Source organism: Rattus norvegicus, chromosome 14, assembly GCF_021556685.1.
Source record: "Rattus norvegicus strain SHRSP/BbbUtx chromosome 14, alternate assembly SHRSP_T2T, whole genome shotgun sequence".
Taxonomy (NCBI): Eukaryota; Metazoa; Chordata; class Mammalia; order Rodentia; family Muridae; genus Rattus; species Rattus norvegicus.
Window position 1 is genome coordinate 890637 of NC_141547.1, and position 26016 is coordinate 916652.

The 26016-nt window shown below is 52.6% G+C and overlaps 1 protein-coding gene across 1 annotated transcript; it reads right to left on the bottom strand.

Moving 5' to 3' along the window:
* Positions 1-13958: 13958 nt before the first annotated feature.
* Fgfrl1 (fibroblast growth factor receptor-like 1) lies at positions 13959-26016 on the bottom strand. The gene is given in 6 exon segments (NM_199114.1): positions 13959-15099; positions 15339-15692; positions 15772-16056; positions 16165-16245; positions 17357-17629; positions 25808-26016. Coding segments are annotated over 6 exon segments (1590 nt in total). The 5' UTR covers positions 25875-26016; the 3' UTR covers positions 13959-14569.

The following is a 26016-nucleotide window of genomic DNA, read 5'->3' on the forward strand; positions in this document are numbered from 1 at the left end:
TCTTGAGTTGAAGGCCAGCCTTGTCTACAGAGCAAATTCCAGGACATACACAGAGATACACAGAGAAAACTTGTCTGGAAAAAAAATAAAAAGCAAGAAAGCTACTTTTGCAGTGGTGTCAATTACTATAGACTCACAGTTGAGAAGTAGAGATATGGAAGGATTTTGAGACAACCTCTACCTCCCCCATCCCCCCAAAAAGTAACAGAAAGCCATTGAATAGAACTCTTTAAAATGTGATAATGATGCTGAAGTATAGCTCTCTACAGTTGATGGCTTCTGATGGGCCATGGGCAGGGAAGAACCCAGTTGTTTTTAAGGGACTGGCCACTGGGAGTTTGACTATGGTCCAGTGAGTATATGGGCAACAACTCCTCTGACTCCTCCTCATCCTCATCCTCCTACCCTTCCTCCCTCCTCCTCTTCCTCCTTCCCCTCCCTCCTCCTCATCCTCATCCTCTTTCCCCCTCCTCCTCCCCCTCGTCCTCCTCCACCTTTTTCTTTGGAGAGGAGTGAGAGAACTGGAAGGTGGGGTGGGTGGACCTGGGAGGACTGAGAGATGAGTATGGTCAGGCTGCATGATGTGAAAATCCAAAGTAATCAATACAAATATTATGTAATAAAAAAGTATGTCAGGCCAGACATGGTGGTACACTTCTGTAATCCCAAAACTAAGGATGCAGAAGCAGGTGAATCTCTGTGAGTTCCAAGCCAGTCAAGGCTATGAGTGGCGATTCTCTGTATATAACATGTGTGTGTATGTATGTGTGTGTGTGTGTGTGTGTGCGCGCGCGCGCACGCGTGCGCACATATATATTCTTCCCATTTCCTTAAAGAAGTAAAAAATAAAATAAAGGTGGAGAAAGTGATAGTGCTGACCTAATATTGGCCTCTGACCTCCATATGCAATATGTGCACATTTATGTGCACCCACATGCACGTGTGCACATACAGTACACACACTCATACACAGAAAACTAAGCTATTGGGGCTGGAATGTGGCTCAGTGGTAAAGCATGCAAACAGGGGTTCGATGCTCAGCACCACATTCAATTTTCTTTTTAATTTTATATTACATATTTTTATTATGTTTGTGAGTGCATGTGCCACAATGTGTGTGTGTGTGTGTGTGTGTGTGTGTGTGTGTGTGTGTGTGTGTGTGTGTGTAGAGGCGGGAGTAAAGGACAATTTGCAGAAGTGTTCTTACTTTCCATAATGTGAGTCTCAGGGGTACAATTCAGGTCATCAGGGTTGGCAGCCAGCACTTTTACCTACTGAACCAATTTACAGGCCTTCAAATTTTTCTATTCTAAAAATATTAAAATATTTTTACTAGGCACAACAGTAAGCAACTTAGGATAGTGTTGCAGGGCCCTTATTTCTAAGATCTGCTCTGTTCCTGGCCTGTCTATGGGCATGTGAGTCTCCATCCGCTACTGTCAGGACAGGAGTAGTATTGCCACAGAAGTGAGAGCATATACCAGTTCTCACATTTTCTTCTCCCCCAGGGTTGACCGGACACTGCCCTTCAGTTCAACCTCAAGGAGATGGATAGATAAACAGAGAGCATCAAAAGCAGACATGAGCTTACCTGCACTGGGCCAGATACCAGAGGTTTCTAGAAATGTGGAGTTTCCCATAATCGGAGTGTAAGGACTGATTAGACCAACAGAAAGGGGGTACAACGTTTTTGAGAGGAAGCAGAGGCCACCAGTGCAGGTTCTTGGAGATGCCCGGCTAGGTGAGCTCAACCCCAGATCAACACTGTGGTAGGGGACATAAGGCTTTGGATAGCTGCTCTCAAAACCACCACCAGGGACAGTAGCTACAGGGTTCAGCATGACCCATGTTGGGCATGAATTGGTGAATGCCTGTGAATAGGATTAGGTGGGTCCAAAGAATTCCTGAAAAGCTGCTGACTAAATGCCTGATCAGTGGGGAAATGTCACCTCGTTTTCCAAAGGCAATGGGTCATTTGTTATTACACTTATTCAGAAAGCTCCCTCCAGAAGAGCTCCTGTGACCATGCAACATGCAACATAGTATAGCAGGATCCTCCTTCAAAGGGTGCCATCTGAGCAGAGCAGTTGTGTCAGCCTACAGAGCACACTGGGGCCTCAGAGACAAAATTTTCAGGCTGCCTTGTATGACCAGGCAGGAATCTAAACTTTCATCCTAAAGGGAACTTCAGAATACCTACCTGGAAGGGACTGTAGCGATCTAGGTGTAGGCAGGAGAGCCAGGACCCAGTGCTGCCCCTGTATCTGCTGCTTGAGACAGTATGCAGCTCATAGAAGAGGAAGGAATTTGGTATTTGCAGTTAGGGCCCTTTAGAAACCTCAGGAATCCATTTTCAGGAAATATCTTTTCTTTATAGCCATAGAAACACTGAGAAATATGACCTTGAACTCCTATGAGCCTTCTACAGCTCTTCCTGGGCAGATCATGAGGAAAACCTAGACTTCAAGGCCCTGTTGAGATGAGGTATTGGAAGAACATCTAAGGTGTGAGGGTTATCAGGGTGCCCAAGTCCAAGGGGGTTGCCAGACACCAAGAAGGGAAGGTCTAGGTTTAACCAAGCCTGACAGCCACTGATAACAGCAGAGGTAACATAGGGTGACCGCTGGGAAGACTCAGAGGGCAAAATGGCAATACCCAAGTAGACTGTTCTCCAACTCTTCCTCTGTTCCTCCTGTATTGCCACCGCATGGGCTCTGCTGTCTTGCCTAACTATAGTTCAGGCTCTGGGGTCAAGATCTGGATGCGGTGGAGTGAGACAGTACACTGCCTACACAGTTTGCATCATCCCATATCTAACCTCACTCCTTTGTGCGGGGCTAGGATGGCCAGAAGACACCCCTCCCAATCTGATGTGGGGGCATGTAAAACCTTAGGAACCCGAATCCAGACATGAGGGTGTCAGAATAGGTGACCCGAGGACCCAGAGTCAGGGAAACTGAAGCTTTGCCTTATGCACAGTCTGTAGGTCATACCTCTTGGCCTGACTCTCCCAAGGGGGGTCCCTTTGGCTCCCTTTGCTGTTCCCGGGCTGACCCCACAGAATGTATCGTGGAGCATCTACCCTGGGACCCGGCCTCGCCCTGTGAGAGCAGGCTGCACACTGTGACTCTGTTCTGGCATCCAGCATCTAGTGGTATGCAACAAGAGATGAGCTCTGTTTTAGGGGTCACTCAAACCTAGAAACCAGGAGGATGTGGGAAATGCAACTGGTCCCGGACCAAGAGGCCATGGGTTTTGCTGCTTGGCTCTTCTTGACCCTGGGAAACTTGGTCCTGACACCAGGTCCTCGGCTACAGGAAGTGAAGATGCTGCAGTCCCCTTAGGGACTGGCTAAATGCTTCCAGTGAGGTACATGTGGGAAGGCTGCCGCTGGCCTGGCCACAGACACATCTCAGACCTGTTTCCTGCTGAGACAGCCCTCCCATACCGCTTAGTTTTAATGCTTCTGGTTTCTGTTTTTACATCTCAGACTGACACTTGGCAGAAAACTGATTCGCCACAGGATTTTTCTAAGCCAAGACCTCTGTGAGGACAGACTGGCTAATGATTTGAGTACACGGCCCTGGAACACTGGAGAAGGCCCTTCTGTTAAAGTTTGTTTTCTCTGCAAAGTTGAGCTGTAGAATCCACCCAGGCCCTTCTTGTTGTCTGTGGTTGGGACAGCAGGAGTGGAGGTAGCCCTGGCGTGCATCTGCACACACTCACTGCAGGAAACATGAGAAGAGGCATCGAGTTCTCCTGTTGTAAAGAAGCACAAAGGCTGTGCCCACAGGAGGCTCTGTTCACACGACCCCGGGGGCAGGCCATCCAAGAGGCCCCTTATTTTCCCCCTGCCCACTCTGGTACAGCAGAAGTCCCATACCCTTAGAGCAGGATACACAATGACTTCTAGAATTCTCTGCATCACCATCCTTACCCATCTCGAGCTCCTGCCCCCAGAGGATTGTTTTGCCCCGAGTTGCCAGACATGAACTTTTATAAAAAGCCTGCTGGCAATCCGTCTGAACACTGGGAAGTAGGCAGGCACTTCTATGCCTGGTTCTGAGGTACTCAAAAAGTCTTGTTTGTGTTTATGTGTGTCTGTGTGTAGGTGTGTGTGTGTATGAGTATGTGTTTGTGCACACTCATTCATATGCAGGTACATATGTGTGCGTGTACACATGTATGGATAATCATGAAGAGGCCAAAAGCAACCTCAGGTGTCATTCTCAAGGTGCTATTGATTTTTGGGGAGGGAAGAAACAGAGTCTCTCACTGGCCTAGAATTTACCAAGTAGGCTAGGCTGCCTGGCCAGTGAGCCCCAGAGATCCCTCTGTGCCTCCCCAGCACTGGAATTACAAGCTCATGCCATCACGCCCAGCTTTTTTTTTTTTTTTAAATGAAGGTTTTAAGGTCAAACTCATCTTTTCATTCTTGCAGACCAGGTATTTTACCATTTGTTATTCCAGAAACTCTTGTTATCTCAGCTCCCTAGTGCTGTTAGTCTGTGGCCTTCCACAGGCAGCAATACTTTTGAGTAGGAAGAACATGACCCTGGTCCCTGAAATGTCTAGGTGTTTTGAGTGTGAGCAGAATGATCCTCCTGTACACCAGAGGACTGGGGTCTGCAGCTTACCTAGTAGATCCTTTTGTAACTTGGTATACTACTCCAAAGAACACCCTTTGCAGTCTTAGAAAACAGGCCAGAGGCAGGAGGTTTGTGTCGGGTAGGTGGGTACAGGCCCTGAGTCTAGCATAAGAGATCTGGCTTAGCATTTAAGTGCCAGGAGGCTCTAGAGGCCTCAGCCCAGCAGAAAGCTGCATGACTCACTTGGGATTCTCCTTGCCAAGGACACTAGGACAAACGAGGACCCTGCACTTTGTTACCTAGTAGAGCCCAGGGTCCTCATGGTACATTATCTCCAGAAGCCAGATATCCCCAGTTGTAGAAGTACTGGGAGACTCTGAACTCAGCACTGACCCTGCACTGTAGAGCTGATTCACACTGAGCACGCCAAACTACGCAGGTACGCACTAATGCACACACCTTCCTATATACAGACTCAAGTGCATGGACACACTGGCTACCGTGGCATGAAGAATGATACTTGGGAGATTTGGACCTGGATAATAAGGCTTATTTGAGGGGCTGCTGCTTCTGTTGTTACCTACTCTAGAACACATGGGTGATTTTCTAAGACAGGACTCTCAGTGACTCCCTTGCTCATCACAAGCCAAAAGCTGTCTTACCAGGTAGGGCAGGAGACATACCCCCTGGGTTTCCTAGCTTGGAGCCAGCACTCCAAGGGTTGTTTTCCAGTGGAAACTGAAGCAACAGCCCAGAGAATTTTTGCTGATTCACCCAGAGATGCCTCCCAACACCTGAGGCTGGTGACCCTTACAGGGACCAGGATAAGCCAGCTTCTTCCGCCCAGAAAGAACACAGAGTTCATCTTCAGAGGGGGAGGTAGAGTGCCTGCCAAGGAAAAGATACTGAAGGCTCCTGTTGAGACTATCACCAGAAGCAGTATACCCCCAAATGGCCAAGCTTCTGGGTAGACCAGTGGAAACAGGGGTATACAACAGTAAAGTCTGCTGGTCCCAGCAATGCTGCAACTTGGCAGGGACATGCTTTTGTCCTGCATACACTCCCTGGGCCTCTGAGATCTCCTGTGAGGGCAGAAGTCTGCACCTACCAGGCTGACAAACCTGTGGCTACTTGTCTGTCTGAAAGCAGCCACCCCACCTTGCCACCACTGGAGATATAAAGCTCAAGAAAAAAGCTGTTGATTCTGCAGCACCCTCCCCCCACCCCACCCCCAGCCAAACTTCTGGAAGACAGAAGGCTTACAGAAAACAGAAAGTGCTTGCCATGTTTGTGGAGGGAACTGAGTGGTAGCGTTTTGAAGATTCAGCTGCTGGATGGGGCAGAAAATAAGAGAACTTTGGGTAGTGCAGGGTGGGGTCAGCTTTACTGGCTCCCAGCTTTCCCATCTAAGCCCTATCCTGACTTAAGAGCCCCTCGTCTGAGCAATATTCACCTAGAAACTTACACTTCAAAGGAAGTAGAGTCGATCCCCATCACAGTCAAAGGCTCCCAGAAACCAAGGGTGAGGAACTGCTTTTACACCCAGACATGGGCCTTGCCCAGCTTGTGATGTTGTTTCTGGATATAAACTATATCCTTCAGGACAGACATACCCATTGGTCACTGGGAACATGAGGTCTCTGAATCCCTAGAGCCATGGTCTTGAGGCAGTGGATACAGCATCCACAAATAATTCAGAGCCTAGAACCACCCAGCCGATATGCACAGTGTCTACTATGGAATCACTCTGTGTATAGAAATTTCTGTAGGGGATGGTACCCAAGACACCCCATAAGATCTTTTCAGGCAGTTTTATGTCCAACGGCAGGACAGGTCACTGTTCTGAGAAAGAAAGCCAAGTATTCCCTGCCACCTAAGGACCTCCAGAAGAACCAGCTTATTCTTCACAGCCTGGTCCAAACCAAGAGCTATAAAATGGTCTCTGCTGTCTACCCTGAAGTTCTCAGACAATGGGGGAATGCCCCTTTACCCGACTGCAGTACCTTGAACAAGAGCAGCAGCCAGAAACTGCCCTGTGGAAACTTTACCTCAGTCCCTGGGTGAGAGGTAGAGGTGGCAGGAACAAAGCCATTCTAGACGGTTGGGTAGGGCACCTAATCCCATAGACCTTAGCTGGTTTCTACCCACTCTATAACTAGAAAGACCCAAGGGCTATCCAAGGCCATAGAGGTGAGAATGTGGAATGGATGGATGGGAGGTCACAGTGAAGCGATGTCTTCATCATAGACAGCAGGATTTGGAAGAATCCATACAACTGACCTGGCCATAGCACATGCAAAGCAGGAGTACAGCTCATATGACCTAAAGGTTCAGAAGAACCAAGCCTCCATAAATTCCCCCTCTGTGGCACTCAGGCCGGGCCTTGGGCTGGGAGGGCAGGTTAAAGGTTGGTAAGGAACTAGAACCATGGAGTTGGAACCCTCCTCCAGGGTTTCCAATAGAAGGTTCCCCAGGATTGGAGAGAGAGACTTTGGTGACACATCCACCTCGGGCTACTATTTTGCCCTTCCAGGTTCTCTAACCCTTTGAATGTATGCCTCAGCAGCTTTGAAGCTCCCTCAGGTTCTGCTGCCTCACAGACATGCTCGCTTGGGGGAAGCAGCATAGAGACAAGGATGACAACTTGCCCCTCCCCAGAGTAGAACTCTGCAGCTCCTGGGCTGGGCCAGGCTCTGGCAGCCAGGCCCAGGCAGGCTGGCAAGGACTTCTGGCTGCTGCTCCTCTCATTTCCTCTTGGCCTGAAGGCTCGGCTGCCTTGGAAACAAAGGGTGGATTGTGCCTCCTTCAGGCCTGTATACCAGCCCTGAGCCTTAAAGGCTCCCCAGTACAGCCACTGCCTCTACAAGGGCTTGGAGGTGACAGCTGTGCTTCCAGCCAACTAGGATTCCCCTGGCCAACTCTTGTGGGGGCTTCACAAACAGGGACTTCAGGAGACACTAGCCTCAAGCACTTCCAGAAATCCAAGATAGTGGCTAGGTTGCCTAGCTGTGCCTGTCCTGTGCCTATCCCTGAACAGCAACTTCCTGCCCCCACCTAGGTCCAGAGACAATTAGCCCAACCCTCACCCCACTGGGACCCTCTATCTCCTACAACTTGTCCCCAGTCCTTCTGCCCTACTGAGTTAGAAGCAAGAATCTGCCTGACCGTTCACAGTCAGATATCCCTGGCATGAGGATTTGGGAGTGCCCTGTGCTCAATATTGGCCTTGAGACTCTGGAGAACTAAACAGGGCCAAGTCTCTCCTCCCAGTGGGGCAGAGTACCCACAACTACACAAATGCTCCCATCGCCACACTCCCAGGCAGTATGGGTCCGGAATCCATGCTGCAGAGGCCTCTTCTCACCCCAACAGGACTCCAATCTAGTCACCGGCTAGCCAGAGAACAACTTGGACTATATCTAAATTGGGGACAGGAATGGCTGCATGGGGCTTAGGGAAGGAGGCAGCAAAAAGTACGTCTAGGTCTGTGTCCTAGGGCAGGTTATGAATATCTGTCTCCACATATCAGGTGGCAGGAGCACCAATGTCACAGCCAGAGCGAGGCACACTCATCATGGTGGTAAGGTCCTAGTTTGATGCTTACTCCCAACCTTTGGAAGATCTAGACCTCACTTGAGAGTCAGTCTTGGGTTGATGTTCCTACTACCTCGCCTGGAGCACTAGCCCTGCCATGGCTGTTCTTATTCTGCCTGTTGTTACTTTGGTTCCAGCTATCTCTGTAAAGGGGGTTTGGTACTCCATGGGTGAGGCAATGCCGACTGTCCTGGAGGAGGTCCAAGGAGTGGAGGATAGCGCTTGAGAAAAAGGAAAAAAATAGGAAAAGCTGTAAATGGACAAGAAGTGCATCTTAAGTTGATCCCGCCAGGTCTATTCCTCCTCTTCTCCACTGGCTCCCGCCAGCTTCTTTCCAATAAGAGTTCATTAAGACATAGAATCTAGGGTCTCACAATAGAGGGTCTTCCAAGCCCCAGAGCACCTAGCCTGTGCACCTAGCCAAGAATGCTTTCCCTAGGCATTGGCAAATCCAGACCAAGAATAATGGGGCTCTAGAGGCCATCATCCCTGAAGTCAGCTGTTGGAGGGTCAGAGCTGAGACCCTGCCCAAACTTCAGAAGAGGAGACAACCCCCAGGTTCACAATTAGACCTAGCCTCACAGAAGGGTCAGGCACTAGGCCCTGTGTCGTATGGGTCTTCACAAAGACTGGCAGCAATACCTCTATCCTTCAGAAAGTCTGTCCAGCAGGATTACTGGATACCCACTGAGGCAAGGTCATTCTCTGGACATACGGTTGGAGGACCTTGGCAAGGAGCAAGCTGAGGACTCCTAGAACTAGTTGTTAAGATAGCCTAGTGAGGGGGTAGTTGGGAACAGAGATAGGAACCTTTGTTCCAAGGATGAGCTCCTTGGCCAACCAGTCAGGTCTTCTGCCTCCACCTCCCCAGTCTGTCTGGGAGGTGGAAGAACCTAAGCAAAGAGATTTGCCTGGGAATCCTGACATGTTCCAAGTAGGCTGGGATAGGTCTAGCAAAAAATCTGCTTCTCTGGAGACCAGGACCCTAACTTTTTGTCCATGACCCTTTAACTGGCTCTCAGATAACATAGTACTAAGATCATGAAATCCTGGAGATAGATGAGCCTCAGGAAGTCTCCCGCCCCAGTATAACTGTTATGATATTCCTTCTGTTAGCAAATGGGCCCTCTTCATGCTGACCTTCTATGGGGAAGGAGAACTATTTTTCCAATACAGGGGTATTCCTGTGCCTGCACAGGACTCACTACCTGCCATGCAGCTGAAGGGAGCTCTAGCCTAGTCAGGACCCAACCCTGAAACTCAGATGTCCTACTGCCTCTCCTGCCGGCTGTTAGCAGCTGTCTCTACCTGATGGCCCAGGTCCAGATGCCTGGTGGCTGTTACAACAAAAGGGGATGGCAGGGTGAAGCTGCCTTGGGGCACAAGTGCCTCAGACTGACTTACCTCTACTACTAAAGTCCGACTGCACAAAGTAGAAACAACCACCTTTCTTGGAGGCAAGCCCTGACCATCAGAACCCTTTCAGGAAGAATATAATAATTAATTGGCCAACTTTCCTATCCCTGTCATGAAGATGGAGTGGGTAAATAGTCTTCCTCTGGGCCTTCCATTTACATCAGAGACACAAAGTATGGACTGGCTCAGCCCTGCTATCAGTAAGGTACCAGGAGGAGCCAGGGGCCCACAGCTCAGTCTTCAGAAGCCTTTGGGAATCCCAACTCTCTTCAGCTCTTGTTAAATCCCTGGGCCTGATTCTAACTAGATTCAAGATTATGGGGCCGGAGAAGTGACCCTCAAAACCAAGCACAGGCAGCCTCCCACTCAGGTGTAGTGAGCTGCGTGACAAGCCTACCATCCAACACTGCCTTGGAGGCAAGCAATATTCTATTGGTGGGCGTCATGAGTCCCAGCCTTCTCTCTCCTCATTGGCTGGCCTGAGAGCTCTGAGCCCAGGTGAGGATGAAGAAAGCAAATGGAAGGCTTTTGATGCCCCAAGTGGGTCATGATGAGAGGGCAGCATGGACAGCCACCTGAGCCCTGGTGGGTGGGACCATGTGAGGAGAGGGGTCAGACTCCCAAAGCCAGTAATATACAGCAACCAGGGAAGGCTAAGAAACAAAACTGGGGATCTGAGCCTAACCAGGCAATCTTGTTTGGGTAAATGCTGGCTGAGAAGGATTACAAATGGGTTTTCAGATAGTGATGGCATAAATCTTTAATCCCAGCACCTGGGAAGCAGAGACTGGCAGATCTCTGAATTCAAGGGTCAAGGGTAGCCTTGACTACAGAGTGAGTCCCTAGACAGCCAAGAAACAGAGAAACAGAGGCAACAGAGAAACCCTGTCTCAAAAAAAAAAAAAAAACTGGCCCAAATCTGGAACAGGAAGATAGCCTGGCCCACCATGGGGTAAGGTCAGATCATACAAGGTTTCACATAGGTTTTAGCCACCCCCAGTTGCAATGGTTCTTGAGAGACCTCAGGTTAATCTGCAGACTTACCAGGATCCCGCTGTGATCTCCAAGTGGGAGTTGAACAGTGTTAAGCCTAGGTCCTTGTCTAGTGAGAGGGCCCAGAAATGGGACCAAATTAGCATCCATTTCTGCTTCAAACCCTGTCTCCAGCTATATTGATGCCCCCTCCTCTCCAGATTACGGTGGCTCTATGCAGGCTGGAGTTGCTGTCACAGAGGTCCCTCTTAGGAACCTCCCACTCTTTCTGAGGAACCCCTACCACCAAAGATGGCTATCCTAGCCAAGCTCATCAGAGGGTTCCTGGGTGCTGACTCAGGTAACAGAGGAATCAAATGATCTCCTGGGAACTTGGTCAGCCTCAGCCACAGTCTGAGGCAGGAACGTTCTTCACAAATCTCCTCAGAAAGAGACTTGAGTCCAAAATATAAGTGTCAGTTCTGGAGCTCTGGAGTCCGTAATATAAAGTGTCAGTTCATAGAGCTTCTATGTGAAGACCACCTTTGTTTGGGTCTTCACATAACTGAGAGAGGCCCCAGCTGCCATCTGCATCCCCAGCCCCAAAATTTCAGAAGGGTTTTGCCAAACGACAGCTCCTGCACCACAAAGCTGGGCTGAAGTCCTTATTCTACCGGGATACAAGCTCTTTGCATGGTGTTAGGCTACCACCAGCTGTGGGAGCAGCTGCCCCCCACACACACACTGCAGCCCAGGTCACCACATTCTGTCCCTGATGCCTTAAGGCCGGTCTGGCTACATATGTCCCAGTCCTGTGATGTCTGGAAGATCAGGGCAGCTCTTCTGGGCATGCCTGGTGTCCTGGCCAAGTCTGTGTTATTGAGGTGTCTCCACCCCCTGCCCCTCTTCTGTGTCACAGGTCCTCTGTGGCCATGTCCTGGAACAAGGCTCTGATCTCTAGCCAGGTCCTCTGACTGCTGGGTGGGGCAGCCCAGTCCCTCTCATCCCTGCTTTGTACTATCACCCTTCTCTGGGCATTGGCCTTAGCCCCTCCCTGCCCCCAGGGACACTCCCTGCCCCCAGGGACAGCTGCAGGACAGCTTATGGCTTATGGACATCCTTTGAAGCTGGAGTAGGGAGAGGTGTCACACCCAAGGGTGTCAGAGTCTGGGCCAACCTTTCAAGTCCGCCGGCTTTCCCAGTGAATCAGCTTATCACTGCCTAGATGGGTCAGAGGGAGGCTCAGGCAGGACTCCCTACTACATCCCTCATGCACCCACCACTCACTGAGCCTCAAGCAGGATGCTGAATCTCCTCCTCCATGACTTCCAATCAGAACCACCTGGCCTGTGGGTCACCCCAAGGACATCAGTATCCCCTCTTGACCTCTAAGTTGGGAAAGCTAGGGACATGGGCACTTGTCCACTCGAGGGGTTACGGCAGGCAGGGTAGAGCTATTTCAGGCTCCTCCTTTCTTCCTGGACCCATAGGCCTTCATCCCTGAAAGGATTTTGCTCTCAGCTTTCAGAAGAACACCTCATTCAGCACATGTCCATTCCCTCTAGGCCTGGGCAGCAGAAGGCCTGAGAAGAGAGGCATACAGGTGGATAGACGGATGCCTCCTAGCAGTAAGGCCAAGGTCCAAAGTCCCATCTTTTGGACACTGCCAAGCTGCCCTCAGAAGCACTGTCCTCTTCTGCCCAAGCTCAAAGTACACAGGCCATTTTCCTACCCATGTGACAAAGCAGCGCCCTGGACATGTGGAAAAAGCAATGATTTCAGCTTTGAAAATGTGTTTAAGCAACTGGGACCTGGGGTAGAGTGACCAGCATGCGCCTCTATAGGGAGGAGCCAATTGCATCCACATGAGGTCTTGTCAGAGCTGAACTGGAGACAAAGGCCTCGGGGCTGGGGACATGGGCTCACGGCTGCTGGTGTGAGCTGGGACAGCCACAGAGGTCTGAGATAAACAAGGAGCTCTGAGCTCCAGGCTCATCATTCAGGGGCAACAGAGTCCCTGTTGAGGGCAGGGTGGGGTTGTCTCACCTACCTTGGAGCCCTTTTCTCAGCCTGTCACTCACCACCTGCTCTCCCCAGGCAAATCTTGCTTCTGAGGCAGCAGATGAAAGGCAGGGGTTGATGGGACTGCTCTCCCTCCTCACTGGCTGGTTCCTGACCTTAAGCCAAGAATCTCCTTTCCCTTGGGCGCCTCCTCTCTGCCTGCTCCTTGGAGCAGTGCATCTGTATGACACAGATAACTTGCTGCCTAAGATCTCCCCTCTTCCAAACTCCCCATACTTCAGACAAACTTGACCGTGCTCAGCCATTCTGTATAAGGAATATCTGTCTATCACCAGCTGTGGTCCTGAAGTCCCACTGTGCCTTGAGCATGCATCTGGGCATCCCCAGCATCTGATAGCCAGAGATAACCTTGTCACTAGCAGCCAGGACCACCCAAATATGGCTACCCCTGGAGGTCAAAGGCTAGGAGCTGACCTGTATGAGGGAGTCCTACAAGAAATGTCCAGAATAACTAACCCTACTCCTGAGGGGCTCACACAGAGAGACACCTGGTGAAACACAGCAGCCATTTGTCATGTACAGATGCTAAGAAAGGCAACAACTCTCAGGGAAAAGCTCTTAGAACCATGGCAGGACCCTTGCACCAATACCTTGCTGGATCGTGCATATGGGATTTTTATACATGCATGCATATGATACTGGAGACTGAACGGACTTCCCACATATTAGACAAACATGCTACCGCTGAGATATATGCCCAGCCCTGTGTGCCTTAGGGAGTTCTGAACATGGGACAGACACCCCAGCCTCCAAGAACGCTAGGTGAACCGGAGCCTCGGTTTCCCCAGTGGAAAAGAACAACTACCCATTATCACCATAGGAGTACCTGAGAGACACTCAGCTGGAACCCTGAGCAAAGAGGTTACTGTGACCTGGGGCTGAGCCTGCTGAGGCCACATAAAATGGAACAACGAAGAGTAGGCTCCCAGCTAGAGGCAGGGTCATGCACAGAACAGAGGGAGAATACTCAGTTAGGTGTGCACGACAGCACTCCAAACAGGCCCCAGAGTGGTGCACAAACACCTCACCCCACCAGCTGGCTGCAGCCACTCCTGGCACACCATGAAGCTCAGAAACCCAAGGTCCCACTGGAGACAAAGCCTGGAGGCAAGGAAAGGCAGGCACTTTCCTACAGGAAAGACACACAGGCACAGTATCAGTACGTGTGGATACATGGAAGCCAGCACTTGTGTGCACACAAACACATTAGTGCATATATGTGAGAAGACACAAAAGTGAGCAAATATATGTGCTCACTGGCAACTACACACACAAACAAACCCCGGATAAAAACACCAGAAGGAGAAAAAGGAGGCACTTTCTTGTTTAACAAAATAAATTAAATATACGAGGCTTCAGCTCAAACTCTATATAAAATTACAGAGACCAGGCAGCCATGGACAGTGAGGATACCCAATGTAACCACAAGGCCAGGCAGGTCCCAGGCCCCAGGGAAGGCCAGAATTCCTGTGTCCCAGCCCTCCTTACATTATTATTAATATTATTTCATTCTTAAATATAAATATCGAGGCCCTTCTCTCTAGCAAGGGGCGTGTGGCTCAAACCTCCAGGCATGGCTGCACAGCTCACCCCAGTCAGGTTGCTGGTAGGCTCCTGGACACCCAGGGCACACGGAGGTACACCAAGGCCAGGCAGGAGCACAGGTGGGTAGGGGGTGGGGAAGTGGCCATGACCACTAAGACTTGAGGGAGAGTCGTCCTTCAACTAGCCATCGCTACATGTCACTACAAAGTCACACCATAAATCCTCCTGGAGGTTTCTCAGGTTGTGTGTGCACGTGTGCACACATTTACACTTTAAATATGTGCGTGTGGGTCTGGCTGTCGGTTCATCTGGTAGTACATCCATCCACCTATATGGCCAAGCTTGTGAGTGCCTACTGCACGCAGGGCACCCTAAGATACTCTTCCTCCATTGTTCTCAATCCTCCCAACCTGCTGCCTTGGCCCCCATACGCCCACCTCGGGACACAGTGCTTGGAGATTGGCTGTATTTAGCACTGATAGTGGACATGCTGGTGCTGATGAGCCTTGCCCTCCACATGAGAGCGTGTGTGTGCATGTGTGCGTATGCGTGTGCGTGTGCACATCTGTGTACAGCTTAGGGTACAGCTTGGGGCCGGCAGTTGAGCCTGGGGCCAGGATGTGCTGGGGGGCCATGGTGGATCCATGCTCCTCACATATGCCCACAGCCAATGAGGGCAGGTCCTTGTCACCACTGCGTTCTCGGGATGTCCCTGGGGGACGATGCCCAGGCACAGGAAGTGTGGATGCAGGGGCACATGGCTTCTTCTTAGTCTGGCAAAGCCAGAGCAGCACCGTGCCTAGGATGAAGACAGCACCCGCTGGGATGCCGATCACCACAGGCCACGGCAGGCTGGTGGTTGAGGATGAATGAGCCACAGGAGGCCCTGGAGGTTTGGGGTCTGCAAGGAAGATCAAGGAGAAGAGTAGGGATGGAATGTCCTGTACAAATGGAACAGCCAACCCAAGTGTGAACTACGAGGATAGTGCCCCTGGACTCCCCAAAAGGCAAGGATAACCCACAAGGAAGGGGAAAGGATAGGGAGCCCCCACCTGCCGGGTGGACACTGGGGAGCCCAAGGACAGCCCAGACCAGTAATAGGGACTGAGAGCGACTATGGAGTGGGCAGCCCACACATACCTGGTAATACAGTGAGGAAGGCGCTACGGAAACTGTAGCCCATGGTGTTTGCACCCAGGCAGATGTACATGCCAGCATCATCCTGGCGGGCCCGAGAGATGAGCAGCTTGTTGAGGTAGGAGCCGTCAGGCCGTGACCACACATCACCCGTGGGCAACACCACAAACTTCTGGCCACCCACATCAATGGTGGAGTTGTGGCGACCCTCAGAGCCGTACTCCACCCGCTTTAGCCATTGGATCACAGGCTTCACGTCGCTGCGCACCTTGCACTGGAAGGACGTTGTCCCACCGAAGTCCACCGTTGTGTTCACAGGGTGTGTCCCCGTGAGCACAGGCTTGGAACGAGTACGCTCTACGCCAGGGACAAACAAACACATCAGCACAGCTTTAGGCACCACAGGCCCCTGTCCTACCACAGGCCCGCCACTCACGGATTACATCCACTTTGTAGGTGGCGTTGATGGCACCTGCCCGGTTGGATACACGGCACGTGTACTTGCCACTGTCTTCAGGCTTCAGGTTCTTCAAGCTCAGCGTCCACTTCTTCTTTCTGTGTTCACTGGCCTCTAGACGTGTCAAGGTCTGGTCATCCTTCATCCACATGATGTCAGGCCGTGGGTGCCCACTGGCCACACACTTGAGCCGCACAGAGCTACCCACGGGCCGTGCAATCACTCGGCGCCTCATCTTGGAGGGCTGTGTGAAGCGAGGCCGTGCTGTGGGGCGGGGCAGCATCAAGGTCAGTAGGAAAGGCTGTGTGAGGATACCAGGAGCACAGCACTGCCCTGTTCCAAGCACACAGAGTCTCCCTACCCCATACTCACCCCACTGCTGGCTGACTGGGTCTTCCTGGCCCCCAGAAGAGCCACCTGGTCCAGGGTTCTCCTTCCCTGGACTAATGTCATCTGTAGAGAAATAAGTAATAAGGAGGCCAGGTGAGGGGTACAGGGGAGCCCCTCATCAGGGCACCTAACATGCCCTGACTGAGACAGTCCTAGAACCCAAGAAAAGGCCATGGACACAGCCACATGTCAGGATTCAGGGGACAGCTGGGCAAGGGCTGCCTGCCAGCCCCCTCCCGGGGTGCAGGTGACCCTGATAGGCATGGTGGGACTGAAGAACCGCCCCCCACCCCGGCTCCGGGGGGTCTGCAGGGCTCACGAGGAGGGGGCCAGGCCCAGCCAGCAGCTGCAGTAACCCTAGCCCACATCAAGGGGCCGAGTGCTTGGTGCAGAGACATGGCTTACATACCGCCTGGTCATCATCCTCTTTGAAAGGATGGGGGTGGGGAGGGTGGACAGCCGTAATATTCCCATTCCAAACCCAGAGAAGGCCTTGAGGCCTGTCCTGGGCAGTGATGGGGGAGGGGCAGGATGTGATAAGGAATGTCCCCCTTACTGCCCTATGACAGCCGCCTCTTCCACCCAGCCTGGGACCAAGGACCAGGCTGTCCCAGGACACTACCTTAGACCTCCACTGCAAGGAGAATCAGCCAGGCCGAGGGCCCCGCACTAGAGAGCCCAAGAAAGAAGATGGGCCATGTCTGCTACCAGTGTGTGGAGGGTGTGTCACCCAAGACACCTGCCCATTCCCTATTGACTGGGCCCCAGGGACAGAAAAGAACAAGGCCATTCACTTCTTGCGGCCCCTCTGAACTCTGAAACCTGAGCCTCAAAGTCATGGCTGCCAAGGCTTGCACTGCCAAGTCCTCAGCCCACTCCACCCTACCCCACCCAGCAGCTCTCCAGTGGAACCACTGCCTGAGCTACCCATCCCCCCTCAATCCATTTCTGCCACCTGGAAGCAAAGGCCCTCGGCTGGCCCAGTGGCAAGGGGGCCTTGGCTGCCCTAGGATCCAGGCTGGGAATAGGTACAGGGGGACCCTCCTGATCTTGTCCAGGTTGATTTGGTATAAGCCAAACAAGCAGGGGAGGATGATCCAGGTGTGTCTGCTGTACACTTTGTGCCCAGCCAATTTTGGCCCCACTGTAATCTCTGATCCCCATGCCAACTGACCCATGATGATGAGAGTATAGTTGACACTGAGGCTGCCGAAGCCATTGGTGGCCTTGCACACATAAACACCGGCATCCTCGGCCTCCACCTCCTTCACCTTCAGCCCCTGGGGCAGCACACGGAAGCGGCTCCAGCCACTGTGGATCGTGCGGCCATCTTTGGTCCACATGGTCAACGGTGGTGGGTCCCCCTCCACTGGGCACTGTAGCCGCACAGTGCGGCCCAGGCGGGCCACCTGCCGTGGGACCACTTTGTCTGCCATTCTTGGGGGTCCTGCAAAAGTTAAGAGGGCTTTGATGGGGGAACACATGAGGGGAGTAAAGGCTTGACACGGTGAAACCCTACCTGGACTCCACTGAAGAAGTCTGCCTGGCACGGCAGAGGCCCCAAAACATAAACCTTATTTCCCAACCACAGTAGCCTATGTCCAACACATCCCACTGTGTCAATCCCAGGAAGCTTGCTTAGCATCACCATAGCAGGCAGACTCCCCGAGGAGGAGAATGGAGAGGCCAGAGGGGTCGGGACACAGGACTCAATAATACTTTGAAATTTTCAAACCAAGAAAACAGGGATATCCTTTTGTCTCACCAGAGAGAACTATACGCTCACTAGTCAGAAAGGAGGGGCCCAGGAACAGGACAGCAGGGTAGATTTTTGGCTGGCTTCTTTCTCTATACACATAGCCTCACAAGATATCTTGTTCCTGCTGCACATCGTATCACACCTGACCCTTCGTCATCCCAGATTGGTCAGGCCCAGGGAAGGGACAGCCACCCTACACCTGTTTCAGATGGAAATGGGTCAGCAGGAGGAACCACCCAGGGTAAACAGCTAGGTGTATGTCTGCCAGCACTCACTGCCTATACATCTGCCCATCAGCGAGGGTGCCCTATGGGCACAGATATGTATGCACCCATGTACAAATGGTTGTTCTATCTGTGTGCTCTGCATCTGACTTCATGGACAGAATTTACTCAGGGCTGTCAGCAGTCCCAGGGGCCATAGCCTATCAGTGGCTAGAGCTCACTGGGATACAATACCAAGGCTATGGGGTCAGAGAACAAGTATCCTGAGGGTCTGAATCTTAGAGGGCTGCCTGGGATAAACAGGATCCCAGCAAGGGCAAGGCAGAGGCACTTGGTACCTTATCTGAGTTTCATTCAGAAAATCTGTTTCATAAGGAAGAACCTGCTGGGTCCTATCCATGTAGGTGACAGACCCTAGGTCATACCTGAGAGGTGGCCTGACCTTAGGAGACAGCCTTCCCTCATAGGAGGGACTCATAACAGAGGCTCAAGACCACCATCCTGGAAAAAGGCCAATTCCTGGAACCCACAACTCTAGCCATCAGAAACACACCCCCAACATCACCAACCCACATCAAGCATCCTTCTCAGTCCCAACCATCAAGGTAACTCTTGACTTGGGGTTGCAGGTAGCAAGTGACCACCTGGCTGGGAGGGTGAACACAGAGTATTCATAGCCTGCAGGAACCAGAAAGGTGTAGGGCTGCAGGAACAGTGCTTTCACGGGGGAGGGTGAAAGGGTGGGAACTGCAGCCACTGCACGAGGTTGTCACAAGGTCACCTCTGAACAAAGAGAGTCATCTGTAGTCCTATGCCCACCCATACGTCACATTTCTTATCTGTCGATGAGGAGTACCTGCCTAGCACATCAAGTGACTCGAGCCAGGATGGTCCTGGGCAGAGCAGTCGAGGTTGAATAAGCACAATGGTGCCCCAGGCCATCTGGGCAAACTCAGTGGCCATGCAATACGGCCTGGGGGGCACATGTGTTTATTATAAGCAGCTGGTGCTTCCTCAGCATGCAGTAGCCCTAGTTCTGTGGCCACCTACAGCCCAGGCATGTTTCTGTGGATGCCTTCAGACTCCCAGAGGCTGCATCAGGGCCTACTCTGAAGCACTAACACAGACTTTAAGGATGGGGGAGGTGGGGAGTCAGCCAAGGGGAGGGGCCATGTCTCCCAGTTTAAATCCGAGGGCAGCATTCCTGTTCAACAGGGCAGGGAGCCACAGAGGAAGGGTCCTCCCACACCTCTCCTTTCCCATCTTTCTGAGACCCTCTTCTCCAAGTTCCACTCAGTTCCCCTGGGCCCAAAACTGCCACCAACTGAGATCTCAACATTAGCCTTCTTCCTTACTTCCCTTCATGGGTCCCTAGAAAGGGAAAGAGCAGAGGTAGAAGAGGGCTGCCAGTCCACCTCTCCCCTAATCTGTTCTGCTCATAGACCGCCTAAGGCAGGGCAGAAGGTCAATCCAAACAGAGTTGTCCCTAGGTTCTCCTGCATCCAGCTTACAGCATGAAAGTCTGCTGGGCGCTCATCACATGAGCCTCCTGAGATCTCTTCCCTATACCTTCATAAGTCTCAGCCCCATTCCCAAGCAAACTCTGCCTGCCACCTGTCACTGTCTGAAACCCCACTACTCACAGTGCCCCCCAAGCTTCAGGTCAATGAGAAACTGGCTAAGCTCTGCCTGACTCCAGGGTCCCCAACCAACCTGGTTTCTGAAGCCTCACAGACAGACCCATACATGCAAGCAGACACACATATAATCAGTTGCCTGGAGGTGTTCTGGAGGCATACCTGGGGAATGCCCAAAGGTCAAACTAATCTATCTCCCTACACCACATAGGGAGATCCTCAGAGAAACCTAGCCTCACTGTGCCACTAGGAAGCACTCCTCCTCCTGGCCTCAGAGGAAGAAAGGCTTAGAGGAGGGGGCACCAGGAGGCGGGAGCCCTGCTATGACCACTGCTGAGGGACAGGGCTAAGTAACTGCCAGATGGCCGGAAGCTTAGCCCTTGGGGCCTGCCTGCACATACTGCTGGGGGACAGGCTGGCGACAGGCAGGCCAGAGGAGCCTGCCTTATCCTAAAGCAAACAGTATCCTGCCAGCCCTGCCCCCAACTAGGTTCTACTGTACCCCACTCTGGGGTTGGGCTCCCAGGCTTGTTACAGAGGCCTACATAAGGACCACCTCTACCCCACCCCCACCCCCTGCAGAAAGCCCAGCCCCTAGAATTCTGGGAATTTGGGCCATAATATGGCCACCTTGGATCTATATTTAACTCAGGAAACACAGCCCCCTTTGTTCTACCTGGACAGCCATCTACCCTACTCAGCCAGTGAGGAAACTAAGGACTTGAAACTCAAGGGCAATGGGGACATTGCCCCACACTCCACCTTAGGATAGCTGCAGGGGGGACAGTTCTGGGCAGAGGCTGAGGCCTGAACTTCTAATAGGCTCATCTGACCAGCCTACCCAGGCTGGCTCCTTCAGGAATGCCAGGGGCCTAAGAAAGCCCAACATGATGTGAAGGTCCCAGACCAAGGAAGGAGCTATACCAGCTTCTGGTCTTTCTATAACTTCTACAGCTAAGACAGTCATGCCCACACCTCTGAAACACCCATACAGTCCCAGCTAGGTGAGACGAAGCATCAATCCAGGAGGAGACAGCATGGGAACCTTCTACAGGAGGCACAGTCTGTGTACAAGTTCATAACCTGAAGGTGCGGTCAGTGTCAGGTCTAGATACCAGGCTGGGGACTATAGTGGGAAATGCACGAAGTGTCAGGCCTGGAGCCTGAGAAGTCAGACAGGAACAGCTGAAAGCTAGGGTTCCAGGCCTGTTGACCTGAACTCCCCTCCTCAAAGGGCTGGTCTACGCACGAGCTAGCAACTGACCCTGGACAAAGTGTGAGAACACCTGGCCAGCTCAGGCCTAGCTTGGCCCTTGTGAGGCCTGCATGGCCCTAGGAATTTCCGGCCTGAAAGGAATCCTCTGGCCAGGCAGTAAGGTTGGCTGTGGGGTTGGTCAGCTAGTTCAGAGGGAACCTTCTCCTGGAGATGCAAAGTGATTAACTAGGGGACTCCGAGAATGGTGTGGAGAGCCTCAACCACAAAGGAGCAGAACAGGCTCACCTTGGACACCTTGCTCCAAGACCCGGGAGAGACTACAATAGGAGCTATCCCAAGTAGAATCTCAAGGCACCCATCCAATAGTCATGGGCCTAACAGATAATGAGTTTTCTATGACTGGTATGACACACCCCTACCAAGACACTGCCCTAGCCCCTGGCTGTGAGGACATATATCCCACAGTCCTCACAGCTGGAGCCCCAGGACAGGGACAGGTGATAAATCCAGACAGTCCTCTAGGGCCAACACTGCTAGGAGGCCAAAGCCCAGGAAATGACAGAGATGCCTTTCAAGAGAAAAGAGCATAGATAGGTGACAGTCAAAAGGCCCAACTGCTCACTAGGTGTTCCGGGCCAGGCTTTGTCTTGAGACTAAGATCCTTGAAGGTGCTTAACTGCATGGACACACACACACACACACACACACACACACACACACACACACACGAACAATTGTGGCCAATGACACACAGACCCAGTACTGTGAGAGGACTAGGAGCTTGGCAACTAACTGAAGGTACCCCAGGGCCAGATCCCTAGGCTCTGCAGCAGATTGACAGGACCCAGGTGAGTGGCTATCCCATACACCAGGCCATCTAGGCACCTCAAAGAGACGCCATGCTCCAACAAGCTGGTTAGTAGAGCTGGCTTGTCCTTCACCCAGCAGCAGCAATTAGGCAGGCCAGAAGGATGTAGGGGAGAGGGTTCTTTGGAGGCACTGCCTGGTCCCCCAGATCTGTTCCTCTCTCTGAAATACCTCAGCTGCCACATCAGTACATTGCTAGCTCCTAGACACTCCCTGATCCACCAAGCATGGGTGTCATCAGATAAGGCCACAGCCCTATAGGAACCACATGCACACCATCCATAGAGAGTGACTACCTCAGGACCCACTGAGGGGGACTCTCCTGGACATCCAACACCTGACCCTCTTCTCACAAACACTAGCTTGTTGGACCAAGAGCTAGCATTACGTTAGGACACCCAGCAGGCCCCTATCTCTGAGGAAGGCCTAACTCTGCTCCTGGAAGTACCCAATGCCTCAAAAACTATCAAAATAAGGCTACCTCCTGAACCCAAAGCTCCTGAGGCAATATGCTATCCACCTAGCCCCAACAAAGACTGGCGGGATGTTTGGACTGCCTAAACCAGTCCGGCGAACCCACCCAACAGCCCACACCACTGCTGACACAGATTTCTTAGGGACAGAGTTGAGGATGTGAGGGCTCCAAGCCAGGGGTCCCAGTTGCCCTCAGCAATGTGTGACTCCAAGCCTCAGCCCATGCCATGCCACTACCCCCAGAAGCTGGAACATAGGCTGCAAGGAAGGCTCTGGCCTGGTGTCCCCAGCTTCCTACAGGGCACCTGGACAGTCAACAGCTGTAACCTTCCCCTACTGTCCAACGCCGCACCGGAGCCAGAACAGCATATGGCCCCTTTCCCACCTACTACTAGAGGCCCCTGGCAGCTCATACACATCTCTCAGGACATAAACTCCTGGTGGAACGAGGAGCTGTCCTTCCTGCTCAGTGGGAATCTCTTGCTTTTTGCAGCTTCCTAATGGCAAGCATCTTCTGTCTACCTTCCACCTCACCTAGGCCAGCCCAGACGATGTCCACCATGAGCCTACTCTGTCTGCACCCCAGCCTGGGGCTCTTAGCTCCCCCTACCCCATTCTCAGGAACCCCTTGCTCTCCTCTACCTTGAGTACTGGTTAGAAGAGCAAGCAGCAAGCAGAAGGAGGTACCTATGAAGTATGAGAACAGGGGCTTAGATACACCTCACCCCCTGTACGCTCACCACATTAAGGCAAAGAGAGGGGGAAGAGGCCACCATGGGCCAAGCATCAGACCCTAGCTATACAGAGGGCAGGTGGCCAGGAGGGAAAATGAGGCTGTTGGACCAAAGCCAACTGCCCCCAGCATTACCAGCAAAGACTGAGCCAAGGCCAGGAAAACCAGAGACTAGAGGCCTCGGCTGGGGAAAAACCAACATTTCCCTAGTAAGGGCCATAGCACAGGGCAGGCTGACTGAAAGGCAACTCTGAGAGCCCAGAGGCCCATTGATCCTGCACAAAGGATAAAGAAGCCTGTGGTCGGTATTTCCAGGCCGAGCCAAAGGCGACTTTGTTCACGGCTCCCTCCCCACCCCCAGGGGGACAGTGATTTATTTTCCCTTCCAGGAATAGGGCCCCAGATGTGAATGGGAGGCTGGCCCACATCCCTACCTCACAGGGGCTAGGCCTGGCTCCCCAGCATCTACCTCACTCCAGCCACACTCTGATCGGACACAGCCTGTGAAGAGGAGAGGCCTCCTACAGGCTGTTTAAAAGCCAGGGTCAGCTCCACACAAATGGCCAACCATCATCTCCACAGCACCACATGCACATGCTTCTCTACAACATGGTACTCTGGGCAAACTGCAGCACTAGACAGTCGTGGCAGGCACCCCAAATGTCCATCAAGGGCCAGCTCCCTCCAAACCCAAAGGCTGGGTCCAAAAGACAGAAAAGAAACCTATGCTGGCTGCTCAGAGGCTGGTTCTGAAGTCATCCTCACAGAAGTTCAGGGGTGACACTTCACTTTAAGACTTATCTTTGAGAACGGTATTCTGTTCTGAAACTCACATTCTAACTGGGAGAAACAGAATGGACTAAACTGAAACTTCTCTTTTTTCAAGGGGGGGGAGTGAATTTAAGGCAAATTCACTGTATTGTGAAACTTTGGGCAAAGGGGAACTCTTAAAATATGATCCCAATCTAGAGATGTACAGATTCCAAAAACTGGGACACCCCAGGGAAATAGCTTTCGAAACAGCCCGAACCCTACATGCAGTTCTTTAGCCCGACTTAAGCTGGAAATTGGGCCTACTCACGGGAAGAACCAGTGGAGCAGGAATGCATTTTGGAATAGCTTTGCCCCTCCAGTCCAGATTGGGCCTGAAGGGAGAAGTCAGCATAATTCAGGAAACGCCATTCTTCCACCCCAACCACAGGGCCCTTAGCCTTGGAAGGTAGCTCTCTCCAGCTCCATAGTGCTGGCCAGAGGCCTTCACTAGCACAGCCGGGGCCAGATACAAGGCAAAGTCCCAAGACTGTGGCCAAAGGAGACAAAGGCCCCTCTAGGACCATCAACAGAAAGGTAGCATTGCTGCCCACTGCCACCCATCAATCAGCCTGAAGGTCCAGCCAGTGATCATGGCAGGGCAGAGAGGCCCTCAGAGCCTCCTTTGCTGAGCAGCCAGAGAGGAGGCAGGTGCAGGGATGGGGTGTATCCAAACAGATAAAAGAGCAATCAAAGACTGGGCCACCAGTTGGGGGGCGGGGGGGGGGGAGGTGAAGAGACAACTCACCCAGCATGGCCCAAGTGCCTACATGCCCAGGACACTGTCCAGCCCAGCTGTGCCTGGACAGCCCCCACCCTCCAGCCAGCCAGTCCCCAAGCAGAAGAGGGGGGGTTATGGTGGCATAAGGCCCACCTGGGCCGCCGCCCCGCTGCCCAACACCAAACGTGGCCATATAAGGCCAGGTTGGGCTCGGTGCGCCCGCGCTGGTGGCGGGGGGAGGAGATGCGAAGCCTCAGAGGACTGGTGGACAGAGCAAGGACAGTCCTGAGTGGACGACACACCCAAAGGGCCCGCCTGGCCATTAGTCCTGCCTAACCATAGGGGAGCCCAGCCCTGTGCCCTGTGACACTAGAACGCGGTGGCCAAAAATCCACGGGCACGTATCGCCCATCAGTTCTGGATGCCCTTTGCTAGGGCTAGGGCTAGGGCAGAGCTCCCCGCAGAACAGAAGGTGGGTGAAGCTGTATCCAAACCATAGTGTGGTGTGTCCTGCGACAACAGTGTGTGACCCTGTGGTCTAAGATCTTCAAGTCTCGTCCGACCTTCATTGTACAGTGATGCCCTGTGGTCTGGGGGGCTCCCAGATGATAGACTATGCTACCTGTAATAGAAAGCGGAGGGTCCCGGAGTTGGGTCAGCTGAGGACTGGGTCAGAGTGAGCTCCAATCACCAAGATGTCACCAATGTCCTCCATATTCAGTTAGACACTATTCAAGTCTCTATAAGTTCCCAGGGACTCAGGTTTTCTTCGGCCACAAGGATTCCACTCCCCAAGAATCTGGGGAGGGGGGCGACAACCACCTGCTCTCCACCTAGATATGCACCTGAAAGTCTGTGTATGCAAGATTATGAGCCCACCCTGGAAACGACCTAGATAAGGCCAACAAGTCAAATGATTCTGGGGGCCCTTTAGGTGAGACGTCAGCCAAAGAGGGTGGGCTGGGGATATTCTGAGTGTGAGTAGGTAACCCCAAGAGTGAGGTAAAGAAAGCGCGTAAAGCCGGCAGTACTCCGAGTCAAGGACCAGGGGTGGGGAACCGCAGCGATGGGGCAGACAGGGAGGGAAGGAGTGTGCCAGGCGGGCACTGTGGCAGGGTTCAGGGCTGGTGGGAAAGGGGCGGCGCTGCAGAGGCCAGAGCGCCAGACTGGGCGCCAGGACTCACCTCGCGCCGCCTCAGCCGACGGGAGGGCCCCCAATAGCAGCAGCAGCAGCGCGGGGCTCCGCGTCATCTCGCCGTTCGGACCTCTAGTAGGGGCGCGGTCACTGGGAGCTGGACTGGACGCCACTCAGGGCTCAGGCCCGCAAGACCCAGGTCGCGGCCACAGAGCCAGGGTCCGGCCCCCCTCGGCGCCGAGCTCCAGGCAAAGGAAG